This window comes from Lissotriton vulgaris, chromosome 5 (genome assembly GCF_964263255.1).
Source record: "Lissotriton vulgaris chromosome 5, aLisVul1.2, whole genome shotgun sequence".
NCBI classification, from domain to species: Eukaryota; Metazoa; Chordata; class Amphibia; order Caudata; family Salamandridae; genus Lissotriton; species Lissotriton vulgaris.
Window position 1 is genome coordinate 136,795,755 of NC_141693.1, and position 21,537 is coordinate 136,817,291.

Genomic DNA, 21,537 nt, shown 5'->3' on the forward strand with positions numbered 1-21,537 from the left:
TGGGAGGTTTGCCCCTACCAACATTGCTTTAAATAGATTCCCATTTGAAGTGACATCTGGTGTCTTCAGAAGCATTCTTGAGTGGGAAAGCAGGAACGCCCACGAATAGTACTGAATATCTGGGAGGGCCAGACCACCTTTTTCCCTCCTCCTCCTCAATTTTTTCCAAGCCAACCTTTTCGCTTTATACCCCCATATGAAAGAATTTATTTCTTGTTGACACTTAAGAAGTTGTTTAGAATCAAATGCAATGGGAATTGCATTAAAAATAAAGGTCAATTTCGGGAGGATGGACATCTTTACAATATTAACCCTCCCATATATTGATAGTCTAAGACCTACCCAGGATCTTAAAAGGGCCCTACACTCCTTGGCAACCAGGTCTAGGTTTGATTTTGCTAAATCGTCTATATCTTGAGTGATTTTAACTCCAAGATAACGTATTGCGTGTGTTGAGGGCGTCACCCCAACACCCGGATTGGCAATATTCCATGTCATCAACTCGGTCTTTTCGGCGTTAATATCGTAGCCTGAGATACCTCCAAATTCTTTGGCTTTTTCGACCACTACGGGGAAAGCATTTGCAGGGTCACTGGTATATATTACGATATCATCTGCATATAGCCCCACTTTCCTTTCCCATCCACCAAATTTAAATGAGGGAATTCTTAAGTCATCTCTAAAGGATTGTGCAAGTGGCTCAATGTATATATTAAATAATAAAGGGGACAGGGGGCAGCCCTGTCTTGTCCCCCTAGTGATCTGAAAGGGCTGAGTACACACACCATTGACCATGATACTTGCACTGGGGTTTTGATATAAGAGACCAATTGATCTTCGAAAATTTGGACCAAATGCAAATTTCTTCATGGTTTCTGCTAAGTATGTCCAATTTACCCGGTCAAACGCTTTAGTTGCGTCAAGGGTCATAATCGCCAAAGGAAGGGAAAAAGTGGAGGCAATGTCCACTGCCCCGATCAAATCGTATGTTAGATCCGAAAGTTGTCTACCCTTTATAAAGCCTTTTTGGTCAGTATGAATGATTGACCCAACCTCACGTCCCAGTCTGTTTGCCAGCACCGCCGCAAAGATCTTATAATCGCTGTTTAAAAGTGAAATCGGCCTATATGAACTGCATTTGGCTGGGTCTTTCCCGGTTTTAGGAATCAAGACAATAATCGCCTCTCCCCAAGACTTCGGGGGAGCCACACCGTTTATTAGGATTTCGTTGAAGAGTCTTGTCAGCACCAAAATTATTTCCGGAGCTATGGCCCGTAATAATTCGCCAGGGAGGCCATCCGGGCCTGTTTCCTTGCCCCTCTTCACCTTTTTAATGCTTTCCTTCACTTCTTCTTCTGAGATAGGCCTATCAAGACGCTCGCTTTGTTCAGGACTGAGAGTGGGAAGAGTAATCTTCTCCAACCATCTAAGATTTGAAATGGGGTCGTCCAAAATTTCTTTCTTGTATATTTTTTGAAAAAACTCCAAAAATGCATCCCCAATATCTTTAACAGAAGTTCTTTCACTTGCCTCTCCATCTACTTTGATATGTTTTATGTGTTTTTTTGCCTGGTCCGATTTAATTTTCCACGCCAGGACTTTACCTGCCGACTCACCATATTCAAAATTGGAGATTTTACTTACTTCCCATTTTAGGGCGACTCTTTCTTGCAGGATGTTTTCTAGCTTTTCTTTTAACCCCTTACGTTGTTCTTGCTCCGTACTGGTTCCGATTCCGGTACCAATATGTTGATCCAATAATGCAATGTCCCTTTCAATACTATTGATCTTAGCTCTGTAGATTTTCCCTCGGTAAGAGGCCCTATTAGTTATGTAGCCTCCCATATAAGCTTTAAAGGCTTACCAAACTGTGTTTAACTGTGCGGAATTAATATTTGTGTCCATGAAAAGTTTAGTTTCATGGATGAGAAGGTCTGATTCTTCTTCATCTAGAAGAATAGTGCGGTCAAATGACCACAACGCCTGAGAGGGTTGCTGGCCCGATTGCAAACACAGACGCAGCTTGTAAAATGTGACGTAGACCTGCCATTGCAGAGCCTGTGTGCAGTCTTGGACTGCCATGTCGACTTGGCAAGGCCACACACTGGACAGTCCCTAAACCTTCCCTTTTCTATATATCAGTCACCCCTAATGTAGGCCCAAGGTACCCCTGTGGGCAGGGTGCATTGCATGTGAAAGGTAGGACATGCCCTGATGTGTGTGGCATGACCTTATAGTGAATTACTTCCAATTTTGTTTTTCACTGTTGCAAGGATATCTGTTCCCATAGGACAGAATGGAGAGTTGGTTGATAACATCTGATAAACATAACTGACCCTGGGAATTGAACATAAAAGACACCTTAGTACTTGACTTAGAACACTGATATTAATCATAAACTAAACATGGTGGGGGGCTGGAGCCCATTATATTACCATAGAGAGCCCTTCACAGAGGGCTGAATTGTAGGCTGGGCGCGTGGGCTCCAAAATTGCGAGAGCGAAGGACAGTCACCTGCAAAAGTAAGGTTCGAAGTTTAAGTGGCCCTCCTAAAGGTATGTTTGTAGGGGGTTGGCCTGCAGTGACTACTTGCTGCCAAGGAAAAAGAGAAAAATAACTTTGCTGTTTGCTTTGCCATCTACTTGAAGAAGAAGGTCTCCAAGGGCTGGAAATTGAGATTGCCTCCCGTTTTTGAAGTCTCAGAGACACAAAGACTTCATTTCTTCTGTCTCTCTGCATCTGGAACTGCTGATTCAGTTGCCACAGAAGGAAATTGTAACACCGACGCTGGTGAGCAATGCTGCTGTAACCTGCATTGAAGCCGTGGGCACCGCTCGTGAAGAGCACGACGCACAGCCCTGAATTGCATCGTAAGCCTGCCGCCGCGCCACGTTGACTCTGATGCCAGTGCTTCATCAACGCGGAGCCGATACTCAACGTGGATGACTCTTGAATCCATTGACACTGTATCGTAAGGACCAGACATCTCGCCACCGCAGTGACGTCACCTCCCCGACACAGTAAGGAACAGAAGTCTTGCCTCCCCTGCGCTGCAGTAAGGAACCGAGACTTCACCTCCCCTGGGGTTGTAAGGAACAGACACCACTCAACGCCGATGAAGCATCCCCTGACGGACTCCATGCAAGATCTTTATTTTCATCTTTTCCAAGGTAGCGTTTTTTGTGGGTCTGTTTGACTGCGCTCGCCGCTGCGCACCTCGCGGGTGGCGCCCTTACTTTGGGATTTCTATCTGTCACGTCGTCGTGATAACTCCAGGTGGAGTTCTTTGTTGCTAGAGACTTAATTTGAAGGAATAACCTATTTTTAAGGATACTTTTGATACTGTATTGTGGATTTTTGTTGTTTGGTCTTGTTTTGGTTTAGATAAAGATTACTCATTTTTCTAAACTGGTGTGTTGTCCCTTTGTAGTGCTTTCATTGTATTACTGCATGTGTTCACAAATGCTTTACACACTGCCTCTGAGATAAGCGTGTCTGCTCGTGCCAAGCTACCAAGGGGGTGAGCAGGGGTTATTTTGGGTGTGTATCCCTCTTGCCCTGACAAGAAGCAAGGGCCCCTACCTACCTCTACCAACTAGAGACCCCCATTTCTAACAATGCAGAGTTAATAAGAGTAGCAGAATGGTACACATGCACCTCACAGCCACTGCAGCCCCGAATTGGGAAGGTGGGGGCTACTCTTACTGCAGGTGGGTGCAGGGGCAGCTCCTCCGTTGGAGCAGATGAGCGCCGCCCCACTTGAATGCCCCTGAGATGAATAATAAAATGGTAATTCATTACCATTTTTTTTCTTCATCTGCCCGTCCCAAACAGAGCATCACGTCAGAGCGGGGCCTGCTGAGTGACAGCAGCAGTGAGGAGGGTGGGCTGACTATGCACTATTTAAAGTGCATATGTATTTTTGTCTGGCCGTTTCGCAACGGTCAACAACCCATGCGTACTTTAAACATTTCTAACACAGCTGTCAAAAAGACAGCTGGATTAGAGCAAGTGCAGGCCTCCAGAGTGCTGTGGAGTGCCGAGTTAGGCTGTTCCCTCCAATCAGGGCGTTGCTCAGATGCTGGATGTGAGCAGTTCCAGGATTGGTCAAGGGAGTTTCCTGGTGGCTGGGCTGCAGTCGCAGCACTGACGTCCGTTCCGAGGAGGTCCTGTTGAGTTCGATGAGTGTTGATTTTTTTCAAATTCTATTTGTGCGCTCCCCCAACCCTATAGATTCCATCCACCACTGGGTGGGTGCCATTTTGTTGCTGGGGGGGAAGCCAGCTGCGTTTCCTGCTGCAGCACTTTGCACTATCAGAACAAATAATGCAAAACACATGGGTTTAAAGTGTGCCCTTCAAGACCATGCTTGCATCAGAACCCATTAGTTTTGCATTTGGTTGGTTCATATCTCTTGCAGGGTTATCACAAACAGTGCTGACCTTCTGGGCATTGGGCAGAAGGGGCGAGGGGCCTGCTGTTGCTTCGCCCAGAGAGTCCAGTACATATATGATAAATTCTTCAAAATTCTAATTGGTGTATTTCGCTATAATGAGACCATTGCAATGCATTTCAGTTTAATATAATGAATTATACCATTGCATTGAGTGGCAATTGTTGAAAATCATAGTTTCTAAACATGAACTCAGAAACAATCAAGCTCCCACTCGTACTGACCTGAGGACCATGTGATTAGTGAACCAAGTTACGTTTAGCCCCCTTTATGTGGCCTAGGATTTTACTACATATGGGGGTATATTCCTTGTAGAATTAGAAGTTTTCAAGCAACAATAAAAGTGTCAGGATAACACCAGTGATTAATGTACCTGCTGAAGAGAGATGAGAGTTTTGTCCAGAGGCAGGTTTGACTTATCTAATGTAGCACAGAGGGTTAATATGCCTGCTGCAAAGAACGTGTACCATGCATTTTAAAAAACAGTATTTTATGGCCACAGGTCAGTGGGTTACTGCTTTTGTCACAGATATTCTTGTTACTCTGCAGCTCATAAGAGACAATCATAATCTAGCACAGCGACCAATAAACTGTCATCAAAGAGCTGCTTACACACTGCATGGTACAAGTTAGTAACTTATGTTTTTTCCCAGTCTTTCATTATCCTGATGCTGCTAAATGGGTTTATTTGGATGGATATAGATTTTTATTGTTAAAGTCAATGCTAACCACTTGGTTATGTTCTGAATCCGGAGTTTGTGCTTTTCCTGACCAAGCACTCTTTAAAAATGCCTACCAGTATGAATTACATGTGAATCGTACACCTTGTAGTCCCCTTTGCCTTATGTAACATTTTCTCTACACTGATTTACACATATGATTCATTGTCTCTATATGTGTGTGATGTAATGTGCTCTGACGTCCTACAATTGTGTGAGAGATACTATAAACCAAATGAAATACATGTGACAGAGGGGCTATGGAGAAATGAGAGGCACTGTAGGAGGGTGATAGTGAGGGACTCATTGAAGAACCCCAACAAAGATGGTTGTATCCTGGGTGCATAGTAAGGTCATCATTTACTATTCTTTAAAAGCTCATACAATTCAATATATACTGATAAATCTGTTGTAGAATGCACCATTGTATCCTCAATTTTCTTGAGGGGAGAGCCTCCCAGAGCCCCTTTTGTAGTGGTCTGGCTCACTCACTGCACTTGGTGTGCACTGTATGGGAGCTGGTCTGGACACATTTTCCAGGGCTGCTTTGGGTTTCCACTCTGGCCTTGGCAGGAGCAGGAGCCTTGTACTGTGAAATATAACCAACCATTTAAAAGTTAATCACGGAGATGCAGCACCAACCTTCCCATTAAATGTTTCCGTTTTTTGCAAACTTTAAATATAAAATACTAAAATCCTTAGTAATTTGAGTGTTTTGTGTGCACATGTGTGTTTATTTTTTTTTAATTACTACTTTTAATGTTTGAAATTTAAATATTTCAAATTGCGGGGGGTCCCGGGCTTCCAGAGGTGAGTCAATGGGGGTCCTCAGGAGTCAAAAGTTTGGGAACCCCTGCACTACATGGTTATCTCTTTCGCTCTCCCATTTTAGACCAAAGCTTAATGCTTTGTGTTTAATTCCCTTGAGGCGCTGAACCAATGCCCTGTGTTAAATACATCTGGGCTGTGCATATTTCACAAGGCTTGGTAGTAGCAGTGTTTGGGGAGGTGATGCTTTTATGCAGAAGGTAAAATGAAAACCATAGTCAATTTATCGAGACCTTTTAGTCCTTGTAACTAAACGTCTGTATTCATTGTCATCCATTCTCGAATTAATATATCCACCAGCTCCTCACTCATCCAACTATTGATTCATTGAGTCATGCCGTCTTGTCTCTATCTTCCATCCTTCTATTCAATGACTGGACAAAGTTCGATAATGAAAAATGTGTTGAGAAGCGCACCATATTTTTAATTTCTACAAAACATTCTGGGGAGGAGCTCCACCTGCCCCCACCCACCCCGCACCAATAGCCCCCTCCACAAATCCCACCCCTCCGCCCTCTTTACAGTGCCCAGGCTTCCTCACTACGTGCGCTATGAGGGTCGGTCTGATAAAATTAGCCAGGGCTGCTTTTGGTTCCCAGCCTGGCCCTGAGCCAGCGCCTCTTGACTGATGAGCCATTGGCGCTCTTGTCAGCTCATCTGAGAGCCTGTTTTTAATTGGCCAGCAGGAGTTGGAGTTTGGGAGTGTTAGTTGCGACCTGTCATGTTTTCTATCAGGAGGCAAGTGGTGTAACCCAATTAGCGCATTGCTGCGCCCCAGGGCCCGTTCCCCATCACATCGGTTATTGGGTTTCCGTCAGATAGGATCCCTCCGCAGTGCTTCCAGACAGCCCTGCCCCTTGCACAGGCCCTGGCTAATGGAATCATGGCTAATTGAAGAGACGCCTTGGCAACCAGGCTCACGAACCAAATGGGATTATGATGTGCAGACAAGGAGCGAGGCACCTGTGACTTCTCCAGGGCTGCAGGGCTGAGGACAGAAGCAGAAGGCCGTCCATTGGCTGCGTCTCCACCCTCTCCAGCTCCTTATGAGCAGCAGAGCTGGGAGGCCTGGTCTCGGCTTCTCAGTAGCCTGCAAGCTGGGACCCAGGCCAGCTCTACCAGAGGCTGGAGTCTGTGACCACTCACATCCAGGGGGCCCGAGGCTGATGCGACTCGTTTCACTTTTCTGCACTCTTCCATTTATGATCCATTTCTGTAATTTCAATGGCCTCAAAGCAGAGACAAGATGGCATTTTGTGGCGCTGCACAACAGGGCTGAATGGCTCAGTGAGCTATATGTTTGTGGCTGACAAATGCAGTGCTCAGAGTTTGAAAATCAGCAAGGCAGACTCGTCCTTTCTTCTTTCTATAAGACTGTACATTAAGTAGCAAAATATTGAGTTACAATAACATCTGTCAGTCAGTAATAACTTTATTCAACCAAAATTAGCCATAAATGTACAAACAGTTTTAAAGTGTCCGATTAAAGCAGGCAGAGCAACCTGCAGACAATATAATACAATACCAACCAAGAACAGGTGAAAATGGAGTAAAAATGTATATTGGAGAGATAAAGCTACAACTAAAATCCTAGCATTGATGCATCCTTCGGTCGCTGTGGTGAGTAAAATCTTTGAGGGCGATGTAAAAGACACCCAGGAGGCTCACCCTCCATAGATTTCCTGCATCTCGCTGCCGCTTTGACAAAAGAACTGACCCTGAAACAGACATCAGGACTGATTAAAAGCTGAGTACAAAATAACTCTTCTCTACATTTTTGGGGACCTAGAAATTTTAATAAAGGTTTGAGAAAGCCGAAAGAAAGGGAGAAACATTATACAGAAAAACATAAAGTGCAGCAGAGTTTCATCTGAGAACCCATCAGAAGGGCGGGGCGGGTCAGATCTCCCCAGAGAGCTGCATTCCTCCCAAAAACACAAAAGCTGCCACATTGTCCCTACCTTAAAAGGGAAGAGGAGAGACATCTCCCAGTGTGAGAGATCTGGGATCAGGTACAATACGGTTTCAGCAGGCACTTAAAATCTTTAATAATCTCTCACAGAGCTTTTATTCAATTCTTTGCACATCCTCTGCGTTTGGCAAAGATCCAGAAAATGTAGCTTGTACTTCAACTTATCATCTCTTTTAATATTTGAGCGATCAGTGAACAAATTAAACAATTAAAAACTTTCCTGTTCTAATACTTTGCCTTTGATCCGCGTTTCAGTTTTTTCAACCTCAGGTCACTATTTTCTAGGCAGCGCCGAGATGCCCCAGGGTTAGTCGAGCGCCCTAGAAATAAAGGTAACATAACATAACAAGGCTGACAGACCCATTGCGTTTAAAGTTTTAGAGATATATTCCAGCCATGAGATGGAGAGGCCCTTGTCCAAACGTAGGCAGTCGATGATGGCTTCCCAGCTTCAACCCCTTCACTGCGGCGGCAATTCTGCCAGAGTGCTAGGGGGGGGGGCCGCGTGGCGCTCCAATGCTCATGACGGAACCGCTCCGCCACGAGCCTCGGGCGCGCTGTGCTTGTGACGAAGCGGTTCCATCACGGCCACGCCCGCTCAATGGAACACTCAGCGCAGGCGCGGAATCCGCGCCGCGCAGGCACGCCGAGCGGGCCGTGACGGAACCGCTCCGTCACCAGCACAGTGGGACTGAGGCTGGTGACGGAGCGGTTCCGTCACCAGCATGGGAGGGGTTAAGCTGGCCTCAGGGTTGATCCATACACTCACCCATAACTGCAGTGGGGCCAGTTTTGCTTTATCTGAAATGTACTGTAAGCTTAGCTGGGATTCATGACAAAATGTGAGCTGGAGGGTGGAAGATAAAGCAAACACTGTAAAATTTGTTTTTTTGGCTTCAAGGGAGGAAGCATTGTGATGCCCCAAAGCCCATGCACCCTACAGAGCACCGGAGACACATTGGATGTTATATGTATTTAAAAGGGGGAAATGGTCCCTTTCCCTACAGAACAATGTAGATTGTGGATTACTGCTCCAGCAGCCCTACCGAGCCGCAGTCGCCAAGATCCCATAGAGTTACAATTAAACCCTAGGTAGCTAAAGTTGCTTACGCTACAGAGCGATTGACCTTTTATTATATGCGTTGGGTATGTTTTTCTTCCCTGGCCCACGAGCCATGATGCGTCACTTCCTAAAGTTTGTTGCCTTATCTAAGCTTCTTTCGGGGTCCATGCCAATAATACCACGTTGTTGGCATATATTAGCGCGGGTACCTGTGTGTGAGCAATTTCAGGAATATCTTTAGAGGCCTTAAACAAGGTGGGACACAGCTCTTTTATGTAGATAATAAAGAGTAAAGGAGCCAGAATGGACGATTGCCGCACCCGTCGGGCAAAAGGAAAAACATTATACATTTCACCTCCTGGGCAAAAACATACTTTTACAGCTAAAGTTTCATGTAAGAGGTACAAAATGTTTACTAATGCTGCCTCTACACCATAATCCAATAACTTCAAGCACAGCTTGGTTCTGTTGACACAGTCAAAGGCTATTGAAAAATCCATAAATGCCAGGTACAGAGGGCATCGCTTGGCCAATGATCAAAGTCAAGCACTGCTTGAGTATGCCCGGTCCATGGCAGAAGCCAAATTGGAAGAGACATGGGATGTTATTATCCCTGGCCCAAAATGTGAGACGATTAAAGCTACCCTGCCAATTAATTTGACTGTGCTATCAAAAAGAGAGATGGGACATTAACATTTATGCGACATACGATCCCCTTTTTTGAAGATGGGTACAATGGTAGATAAGGGTAGTTCTTGCTCAAGGATTAAACATTTTAGTAATCAGAGGTCCCAACAGGTCATTATTGCACTTGATGAGGTTCTTTGGTACCCAGTCTGGCCCTGGGACTTTGCCGCATGGGCTCTGCTGAATAGCGTCCACTTCTTCCATTAGTGATACGAAAAATGGTGCTGAGTGGCATAATCTACCCCACAGAAGTTCCCCCAGACTCTACTCTACTCTTCCTCCAAATGGTAGATGTCTCTGAAATGAGGAACCCACTCAGGGCCCAAAATATAACAACCGGGGCACCCCTTTGTCGAATTTTTTTAACCGTGTCCCAGAACACCCAGCTGTTTTTCACTAACGCAGCTTGTTCCAGGAGGTCCTAATCACTTCTGTACAGTTCCTCGTTCCTGGCCTTCAAGGTGTTTTTATAATGCTTTTGGGGATTGTCAAGCCTCGTCCCGGTCTTTCAGACTCACTTCAAGGGCCTTGACAGGGTCCTCAATGAATAGGATATTATGAAATATTGACAGCAAGTTTATAGAATAAAATATTTATTGTGAATCTAACTTAGTACTTGATACACTAATAACAGGCTCCTGTAGATAGCAAAAGCCTTGTGCAGGAGTGCGTGCTCAAGAGAGTAACAACCTATGATCAAACATTTAAAAATGAGCGAATTTATTTTTTTTGAAATTTTTTATTCTGCCAGTGTTGCTGTTGGTTGGTTAGTTAAAGTTTTAGAAGTAATGGTCCCGCTGTCACTATTTAAATCCGGGTGCGAAATGTCAAGTATAATGTGTGTTTTTATATCAAGGATGCTTTGAAATCCTCGTTTACTGATCACGTGAACCATAATTTGCACAATCAGAAAGGATCTGCACGTGCTTGCTATACGTTTGCAAATTTTTGAAGTTGTTAATGGTATTTCCTGATTCCCTTGTGTGGATTCCATGACATGAAAAAGGAAGGGGAGGAGATATGTTTGCAGTTCATCCTCCCCATCTCTTGATCATGGCGACCAAGTAGCCCATGCTTGTCTGACACACTGGGCGAGTCCTCGCTTTTAATCTAACAATGCTTTGATTTTTGGTACTCTTAATCGTAAAAGTACAACCACAAGCTGGAGAATGTGTATGTACTGCTTGGATTCAACTCTGGGCCAAATCGTCACGATTGGTAACGGGGCATTTGTCCGTGTGCTACAGTAGGTCCAGCAAGGGCGTCCTCCTTCCTCACAAGGCTTCTTTCTTCTTCCTCAGGGGACGGCTATTATCTTGCCATTGGAGGAGGTGTTGCCCAGCACAACTGGTCCTATATCTCGTCAGTGCTGCAGGACATGAAGTTCAGTTGCAGCATGATCGACCGCTCCAATGACATGGGCATGATTAGTGTGCAGGGACCATCCAGGTGAGTTCAAACGATTAGTACTCTGCTAAGTAAACGGGGTGCAAGAAATTATTTGAGTGGTGTTGTGTACTCATCCTTGGCCTTTGCAGGTGAGAAACCACCTTTAACAGCTTGAGTTAGAATGATGCTGTGAATATATATGATGTTGCAGCCTTATCATGGAAAGTGGATGCTTCTATAGTAAACAATCTATCACTGAAGATTTTAGCTAAATGTTGAGTGTCTGTCCACCCGAATGGACTCACCTTGCCACTGTCCACACATCTTATTCGCAGTCTGATGTCCACCGGGCAGGTCCTAATCTTTTTTAAAACTACTTCTTAGAATTCAACAGTTCTCTTTTCCACCTCTTCTCTTTTTCTCCTCACCCCCTAAATATCTTCTAGCTGGTGCTTTGTCCATCCATTGCAGTGACATCACTAACGCCCTAGTAAAATCTATGTTGTGAACACGGCTCACTAAAATTCCAACATGCCTTGTCACTGACATGCAAAAATGGCCACATAATTGATAGTGTGCTGTACAGAAACCACACAACTCTCAAGACCTTACCTTCAGGGCTAGAATAATTGATCATTGCCTCAGAAATGTGAACTCACACATCACTGCAGGAACCACGGATTTCATGTGATATCTGCCTAGGCTGAAGACTATTTACACATTGTATTACAACTAGTAGTGGTAGCAGGCGACCCCCCCTGCACTGTGCTCCTTACTCTGACCTCTCTAGACACAAATGCTGCTAAAGTCTTCACCCTAAAGTTTTCCTAAAAGTGACCATAACTCAGAGGCCGGAGTGACCTTTGCTGGCCAGCAGTAGGGGCTAGTGCCACATGTATTGGTATGTCTTTGTTTCACAACTGGTTCTCTTGGTAATGTATGTTCTCTCTGCCCTGGGGCAGTCAGTGGTTGGTGGGAGCATCCCTGGTGAGTCCCGTCATTTACCTTTCTAAGTCAAGGCTTCAGATATTTTTGCATTCCAACTCAATTACTATATGACGCCCTTTATACACCTGATTCTCAAATGATAGTTGTTTCAAGCATTCAAATCGTATTCTAATACGGTGCATTCGATTGCAAATCCAGATACCTTTCGACACAGCAATAGGGCTCATGCTCAATGCACTTTCCTGCTGGATTGTTTAGAAAGGTTTAGAGCCTCATTATGAGTCTGGTGGTCCACAGACCGCTAGACTAACAGTGACGTGGCAGTCCAGCCCCAGCCACACCGGAGGTCCGACCGCCCCATTAGGAGTTGGGTGGTCGGACCACCATTGCACTGCCGCATCTGCCAGGGATCAGAGATCCTTGGTGGTGTTGTGGCAGTCTTGAGGCCGCAATATGCTTGGCTGGACCCCTGAGGTCCCAGCAAGCATATTACAAGTTTCCTCTCCGCCATTCTTTTCATGGTGATCTACCTCGATGAAAACCGTTGTGGAGAAGAAACAAAAGGGGCCCTACAGGGCCCCTTTGTGCCTCTGGGCCCTAGGGTGTATGCAGGGAGGCACTTGTTGTTCCCCCCTGCGTGCATGCACCCGAGTACCTGCAGGACATGGACTGCACCAGTTCATGCCATGCAGATACTGCTTTTCATGTTCCCATTGCAGTGTCTATTTCATAGGCACCGCAGGGGGAACACCCAAAAAAACACCTGCCAGTGACCTGAAAAAGTGATAATCTGGTGGGCAGTGTGCTCGTGGGTTTGGTGGTCCAGGAGCGGGGCAGTGGCTTGATGGCCCGCTCCAGGACAGCTAAACTCGTAATTGGGCCCAAGGTCTTATTTTACAGTCAGGAAATAGATAGCAGTTAAAATAATGAATAGACAACAAACTGAGTGCTGCATTCTTCGGCTCAGATATGGCCCCAATCAATCCATGGTGAAACTCTATATTCTCAATGACTTAGTAGTCTGTGTACAACGATGTATTATTGGCCAAAGATCGCAAGTATTCAGCAAGGCCATAAACGTTTGAGCCTCTGTAGTGCTGGACAAAGTTTTTATTCACCAATGAAGCTGAAGATTTTTCCTCTGATGAAGTTGGCAAAGTTTTGCAATTTGATCAAATGTTCCAGAGGTAAACTTTGGCCTCCCCAGCCTGGCAGCAGTGCCAATTTTCTATAGTTGGCTGTCTTGGGTACTAGACACTATGTAGCAGGGAATAGCACTTCCTGTTATCCACCACCTCCCGGGGGGTGAGATACTGGGAGAGGCTGGGGTTAGTATGGGGGGATCTCCTGTAGGGTTTACATGGGAATCTGTATAAAGGGAATGGTGTGAGGGTTGGAGGGGAAGGTTTGGGGAAGGTCGCTGGTCACGTGGCCTTCAGAGCTGCTGGCAAGTGGATGGTGTGCGAAGTGGCCTTTGAGAGCGGTATTTTGCCCTTCTGAACTGAGAGTGAATGTGTGGGCTGGCTGACAGCTGGAAGCTACTGGCAAGAGGCACCAGGCCACCAAGGGCCGGCTTTAGCGCTGGTGGAGCCCGGCGCAACAATCTTTGTTGGGACCCCTCCATGACCTTGGAAAGGCGGGATTATTACTCTAGAATTAGCATAGCATTTTCCAGAATCCCGGCACTGGTCGACTAGACCTTTTTACCTGTCATAGAGTGAAATAGGCAATCTATTCAATAATTTGTCAACCAGTTCAAATGATTTCCGTTGTTTCCCCCAAAAACCACTGACTAATGATCAGGTTCAAAATGTTATTATAAAGCCAAAAACAGTTGGGTATATAAACACCTCAGCAAAAGGTTCAGAAGATAAACAGGCACTAATACAAACATAATCCTACGGAAAAGTCTCAGTCGACTAAGAAACAATACCAGAATCAGTTCCAAAATCATCAGGCTAACAAGAATTGCTATGACCTGAGTTTTGGTAGGCATTTGAAAAAGAATAAATCCAGATTAATCTGTCCCTGCACTATACTAAGTGACATCCCTACTCAACAAGGTTCCCTCCTAACAAAGGTGTCAGCCATGGTGACTTCCAAAGAAGCACACTCACTTTCTTCGGACTTAGTCTCAGAACTGCTCCCTCATAGCAAAGCTCTATGCCTGACCAACCGCTTCCTTTCGCCCTTATGCGCATCTACTCTGCCTTTTCCCCGGGGTGCTGTCCCTAATACAAAACCCCACAATACGGACGACACGCCCTAGGGTACGCCCCTCTCGAAGGTGTTGGCTTTCAGGATTTTCCACTATGGCATCTTTCCATCCTTGTCCGTTAGAGCGTCCTTGGGTCCCAGACTCTTCTTCGCTTCTGGTTGCTTCCCTAAATTCCTCAGTCACTCCTCCATGTCTGGGTCTACCATCCTAACACTCATACACAATGGGCCCTTCTTCTACACTATCTACTTAGTCCGGCACCTGCAAAGGAACGCATGCGAATCGACTTACAATTTATAATGTTGCAATTGACTTCAACTAAAAGCAGCTTTTCTCTAAAACATTTCTATGATTAAATGTCAAGCAAAGCATTCTAAATCAGGCCTACACGTTTACATGAACTAGGCCTCAGCACGTTTTTGTGCACTAACATCATAACATGAGCAATGCATTTCGTTCTTTAAGCCTTCATCATTAAAGCAAACACAATTCTCAATTTTAAGCAATTCTATCCCGTCTAGGTATAACTATGAATTCAATAAAGCAGATCTAAGACACTCTGGTAACCTATCGAGCATTTCTTAATTAGTGTATTTCTCCACTGCAAACAACATTTCTAGGTTAACATGGCATAAATGCTTTTCAACACCTTACGTTGCTCAAAGCATAATTCTAACACATTATTATTATTAGGGAGATTTGTAAAGCGCCTGGTGTACGCCTACAGGCGTGTCCCCGCGCTATAAAAAGTGGGGTAAGCAGTCAAGCAGCCAGCACAACCGTCTACCGTCTGAATAAGTGAGTTTTCAGTTTTGTTCTAAACAAAAGCTCAGATGACTCCAAGCGTAACTCTGACGGAAGGTCATTCCATTGCTTCGCTACCAGATATCTGAACGACCTTCCCCCCCATACGCGCTTTCCTAATTTTAGGAATTTTCAGAAGACCGGACATTAATTCTTAGCCCTACGTTACATTTAAACACAATTAATCAGTCCTCTATATATGTGGCTGCTGACTACTTGTGAATATGATGCACCCCTACAGATTTTTCTTCAGCTCAACGCTCTCTCAGTTCCCCCCTTTGATGACCTGTGTCATCACCATCACCACACCATCCCTGAGGGTAAAAACCGAGTTAGACTGAACTTGTAGCTACTTTCCCTCGCTTGAGCATCTCCAACGCTCTCAAGCTTCTATATTGACTGTCCTGTAGACTCTCCATTCTCTGCTCTTGCACCCTCATCGACCTTGCCAACCTAGTTGACCTATACCATTTGTACAGTCTCAGCAAACCCCACAATCCAATCACACATGCCACTACAATGATGAGGGGTTTCAGTATGTATCCAAGGAAACTTCTTCCCAAACTTGCAAACCAGTTTCCAACATTTCCAAATCCCTTGCCAACCGTCTCCCATACGTTCTCTTGTGTCAAATCCTCAAGTTCATAATGGATGGCAGTAATGTTGCGTATATATTTCTTCAGGTCTTTGGAGTTATCGGGAATATATGTGCAACATTCCTGAACCTTCAAAAGTTTACAGACTCCTCCCTCTTTTGCTAGAAGGACGTCTAAGGCAAGACGGTTCTGTAAAACCATTGTCCTTATCGACAACATCTCACCCTCAACCAACACTAATGACTTAGCTGTACTCATTGACAGTTCATCCACCACAGTTGCCAACTGCCGTATCTTCATGTCATTCAAAATCACTCCCAACATTGGTATCGCTGCTCCAAACACATCACCAATTATTGCACCAGCACTCTCTCCCCGCTTCACCCTCGTCTGGTGTCCACCCTCCAAAAGAGCAAAGTCCTCAGTATGGTATATCTTGGGAAAAATAATCGCCAGATAACATGTTCCATACCACTTCTCCGGTAACCGCACATACGCATTTTTCCCACAAAGTACACAGTAGGGATCACTTGTACCACACTCTTCAGGAAATCCTTTGTGTAATACTCCAATGTGAAAGTGTGCTCACAGGTTGTATGACCCACATACACATTTTCATAATACGTCTGTGGTCTGTGAAGGCACAACTTCCCTTTCTGCACCTCATCTAAAGCTATCGGACCATAGCTTCCCTTTATCTTGTGCAACTTTTCCTCATCCGTCCAGTCAACTTTACCTTGCCCGGATTCCTGCAACTGTTTCTGCTTCTGGAATCTATCTTCCACTTGCTCTATGAACTTCTTCTCTATCTCTGACAGTGAGTATGTCAAATTGTGTCGGTGAGCATATGAAGTGTCTAACTCTTGTGTTGGAATGAAAAAATATCCAAGTCTGTCCTCTGACTTATAATAATCCCACTTGTTCAGGTGTTTACAAGCAGGGACTTCCGGAAGCACAGTATCATAATTCGAAAAGAAATACTCAATGATTTCGCCCATAAAATATGCTAAGGAGAAAACTACATGAAATTCCATACGGTAATGGAAGATGATGGTATCTAATACCCTCGTCTACTGAAGCCCGCAGTTGCATACACACATAGCAATCTTTCGCATCCATCGCATCAATATATTCATACAACAACTTTGCATACGTATTTTGCCCAAAATTGCCTTCAGACAGATCTGCATGTAATCTACGACTCTCTTCTGCTAGCAAAGCCTTCTCGGCTCCTATTTTTACCTCTTTCTGGCTAGGAGTGGTAGGCGTCGGTGTTCCCTCAACCTCCACTACCTGCTCTTGTGGTGCTAAATAGGAAACTATAACCACTAAAAATATAAAGAATATCACTCCACCTATAAGTGTGCCTACAATGCACTTAGCCCTACGAGTCGGGTTCCCAGCCTCCATGGTCTCAGAACAGTGTGGTTTGTTTTAGCAGCAACACAAAGTCTCTTTTCTTGGCCTTTGTAAATTTTCAAACCACCTCTGGAAGCAGAAATTCCCTTTCAGTTCTTTATTTACAGCAACATCAGACAACCTTAACCCTTCTCCGTCCTCTAAGGGAAATCCCTAAATTTCTTCTTCTTCCACTCGGCTCTAGGAAAGTTCAACAGCTATTTACAAAAGTCTGTAATAATCAATGATAATATTTGCTCCAACTGCACATAGCACATAGTCCAAAAGTTCCATTCGAAAGACAACCGCTTCGTAAGCCAGTATTTCAGGGCCAAAGGTAGGAAAAATCAGTCTATCCAGGATTAGATCACGTATCTTGCTTAGGTAAGGGGGATTAGGAATAGTGAGTGTCAGTACGTCTTCAATTTCCAGTCCAGGTACCAACAGTATCACCTCCAACTTAACGTTTGGGATTGTACTGGTCACAGTGACTGACCTCACCCTCCCGGACCTCAGCACACCTGGCATTTGTCAAAGGGTAGGTCCACTCAGGAGTGGCGTATCTTCGACAAGGTACTCTCACCCTCCTTGACCTTCTCGGGCCTCTTTGCTCTGGCTCTTGTTTTCCCTCTTCCGGGTCTGATTCTTCAGATACAGGGGCGAGATCACTTTCTGAGGCCAACCTTACGTTCAGCCGTCCCCGCCTTTCAGGCCAACTTGTCTCTGTGCTGCTCACTCTTCTGCTTCTCGATTGCACACCCTCCTCATCACTGCTTTAAGCTTGTTCGGCGTTCGAATCACCTTCACAGCAACTTCCCCATTCGGAGGCAGACTCTGTGTCACTATTGTTGTGACTTCCGTCAGCTCGATCAGGTGAGTTACCAGCTCCTTCAGACACCCCCACAGCTTGGCTTGTCCCCTCTAGTGGATTTCCTTCCACAGCTGGATTTTCATCAACGAGAGGAGCTGTTTCTTCCAGGGGTGCTGGAACTCTTCGGGTGTGAGAAGCATGGACCCAATTCGGCAATCCACCACACTTCACAGCGGTGTTCGTCACCAAAATAACCTGGAATGGTCCTCTCCAGCGCACATCCAGGCAGCTTTTCCTCACGTGCTTCCGCACCAGGACCCAGTCACCTGGACACAGGTCGTGACAAAGGTCTCTAGAGGTCGGAATTTCAGCCGTCTGCACCTGAAGAGACACAGAATGGATGACATCAGACAGTCCTTTACAATAGTCAAGAATCAGATCATCTGTGATATTTAGCAAGGCCGCTGAAGGAACAGATGGCAGTCTTATAGCCCTCCCCATCAACACCTCGTGGGGTGAGAGTCCTGTCCTCCTGTCTGGCGTGCTACGTAAGCTCATTAACACCAATGGTAATGCATCTGGCCATTTCAGGGATGTGGATGAGCACACCTTCGCCATTCGGGCCTTGAGAGTTCCATTTATTTGCTCCACTATGCCAGAAGTCTCTGGTCGATAGCTACAATGCAGTCTCTGGTCAATGTTCAGTGCTGAGCAGAGCATTTTCACAATTTCGCTATTGAAATGCGTCCCTCTGTCCGATTCCAAAGAGGTCGGGACCCCGAATCGTGGCATTAGCTCCCTCAACAATAGTTTTGCTACAGTGAGTATATCGCACCTATGAGTTGGGTATTCCTCAACCCACCTGGAAAACACGCACACAATCACCAAGACATATCTGAGGCGATTACACCTCGGCATTTCAATAAAATCCAGTTGCATCCTGTTGAAAGGTCCACCGGATCTTCCAATGTGACTCAATGTGACTGGTGTTCTTTTCCCAACATTCATTTGTTGACATGTAACACACCTCTGGCATACTGCTTCCACACCCGTTCTAAATTTTGGGTTGTACCAAGTCTGCCTGAACACTCGCATCATTGCATCTCTACCCAAGTGTACAGGACCATGTATCAGTCGTGCCATCGGACTCACCAGTTCATTCGGTAACACAGCTCTCACATCAGCCGAAATCCACAAATCTAACTCTCTTTTGACACAACCAGCTGTCCCCCACACCCTTTTCTCGTAGTCTGACGCTTGTTCCTGCATTTTTCTCAATTCATCCCAGGTATCAGCCACTTCAAGTATCATGTTTAACTCGGTCCCTCCCTGTGTCCCTTCAACAATTTCATCCGTAAATGAGTATCCCTGCTCGGCACAGTAGCGTGCAACTTCATCAGCATAACTATTACCCAGGGACACAACATCAGCACCTTTACTATGTGCTGTACATTTCACCACCGCTATTTCTGCTGGACCCTGCAAGGCCTCCAGCAGTAATCTGACAAATTCTCCATTCCGGATAGGGGAACCTGACGATGTCATGTAACCCCTTTGAGACCATAACTGCCCGAAGTCGTGAACCACACCGGACCCATATTGGCTGTCAGTGTATATGGTAATCCGAATCTTATTGGCTGCCAAACAGGCACGCGTCAGCGCAATTATCTCTGCCACCTGAGCGGAGTGTACTCCTTCCAGGCAAGCCGCTTCCACAATTCCAGAAATTGTACAAACAGCAAAAGCTGCTCTCAACTGGCCAGTATTGTCTCTTACACATGAACCATCAACAAAGAAAATTTCATCGGGGTCTGTCAATGGCACATCGACAATATCCGGCCTGGGTTTGGTACATAATTCAGTCACATCAAGGCAATCATGGTCTTCACAATCATCGTCTAAAGCATTTGGTAATGGAATCAAGGTAGCGGGATTCAAAACCGAGCACCTCTTAAGGGTCACATTCTCCGCGGCAAGTATAACCTGCTCGTAGCGTGTGAGCCTATTATTGGTCAAGGCTGTGTTTTGGTCCTGGTCATCAACAACTCCACTGAGTGTGGAACATGTACCATCAATGAATGTCCCATCACAATGCTTTCACACCTTTCAATGCTGACACCTGTTGCAGCAACGGATTTGAGACATCCGGGCAACGCTGCGGCTACTGGGTCTAATGTAGCCGAGAAATAGGCAACTGGTCTACGGACACCTCCATGTTCTTGTGTTAAGACTGCCAAAGCACAACCCTCTCGTTCACAACAGAACAGTGAAAATGGTTTGGTGTAGCCAGGCATTCCCAGAGCCGGAGCGCGACACAAGTCCTCTCGCAGCTCAAGGAAAGCCATCATACAGTCTTTGTCCCATGGTACCGGATCACTTACATCCTTGTGCGTCAGTTTCTGCAACGGTTTTGCTTTCAGGGAAAAATTGGCAATCCACTGGCGACAGTATCCAACCATTCCCAAAAACATCCTAACTTCTCTCTGGGTCGAAGGCACCATCATTTTCATGATCGCCTCAATCCTGTCAGGCGACACCTTCCTCTTTCCCTTCTCTATCCTGTGACCCAGATATTGTACTTCAGACAAACAGTACTGTAACTTGCTGGGGGACACCTTGTGTCCATTTTCTGCTAAATGGTTCAACAAGGCAATCGTATCAATCCTACAAGCATCTTCTGTCTCTGACGCAACAAGGAGGTCATCTATGTACTGTACTAGAACCGAGTTCTGCGGCAGTACTAGATCCTCAAGATTCTTTTTCAGTAGCTGATTAAAGATCGATGGACTCTCTGTGTACCCTTGAGGGATACGACACCATGTTAACACGCGATTTTCCAGCTTAAAAGCGAAAATAAATTGGCTCTCCTCATGCAATGGAATCTAGAAGAAAGCCTGGCAAAGGTCAATTACAGTAAAATACTCAGCTTGGAATGGTATCTGAAACAGTATCACTGATGGATTTGGTACCACTGGACAGCATGGAACAACTATGTTGTTCACTTTTCGTAAATCCTGAACAATCCTGAACTTTCCGCTAGGTTTCTGCAAACCCATGATCGGGGAGTTGCACGGACTGCCCATGATTTCCTTCAGAATTCCTTGTCTAATCATGGACTCGATCACAGGTTTTATTCCTGCAATAGTTCCCGGTGTCAACTTGTACTGGGGTGTTCTTGAAAACTCGACATTCGGTCTCACTTGTATTTTAACTGGCTCTACTCCTCGGATCAAGCCGATCTCCTCTCCTGTAAAGTCCCACACCTCCTGTCTTACTGTATCCCTCAAATCCCAGGGAAGTTCCTCCACAGTTAACGCAGGATACAATTCTATGCACACATGTGTATTCGCAACCTTAAAGGCAGCATCATCATCATTTGTCTGCAACTCCACTCCATTGGGGGTACAGTAGATGGTGCAGTTAAGTTTGCACAGGAGATCTCTCCCCAACAGACACACAGGGCTGGAATCACACACTACGAATTGGTGTCTGTCCCTGAAGTTTCCTATCTTTACTGGGACTGGCTCAGTCAGTGGGTTCGTCATCCTCCTGTTTGCAACTCCTACAACTTGGATAGTCTGTCCTGAAAGTGGTAGGTTAGGGACTACTGCAGACCGTACGGTAGAACGGGTAGCACCAGAATCTACCAAA

The 21,537-nt window shown here is 45.4% G+C and overlaps 1 protein-coding gene across 2 annotated transcripts in view; it reads left to right on the forward strand.

The window, feature by feature from the left end:
* SARDH (sarcosine dehydrogenase) overlaps positions 1-21,537 on the forward strand; it is an 850,014-nt gene that overhangs the window by 610,975 nt on the left and 217,502 nt on the right. For both annotated transcript variants that reach the window (XM_086921071.1, XM_086921072.1), the window contains exon 16: positions 11,024-11,171. In XM_086921071.1, coding sequence (XP_086777197.1) covers positions 11,024-11,171 — 148 coding nt within the window. The remainder of the gene's footprint in view (positions 1-11,023; positions 11,172-21,537) is intronic.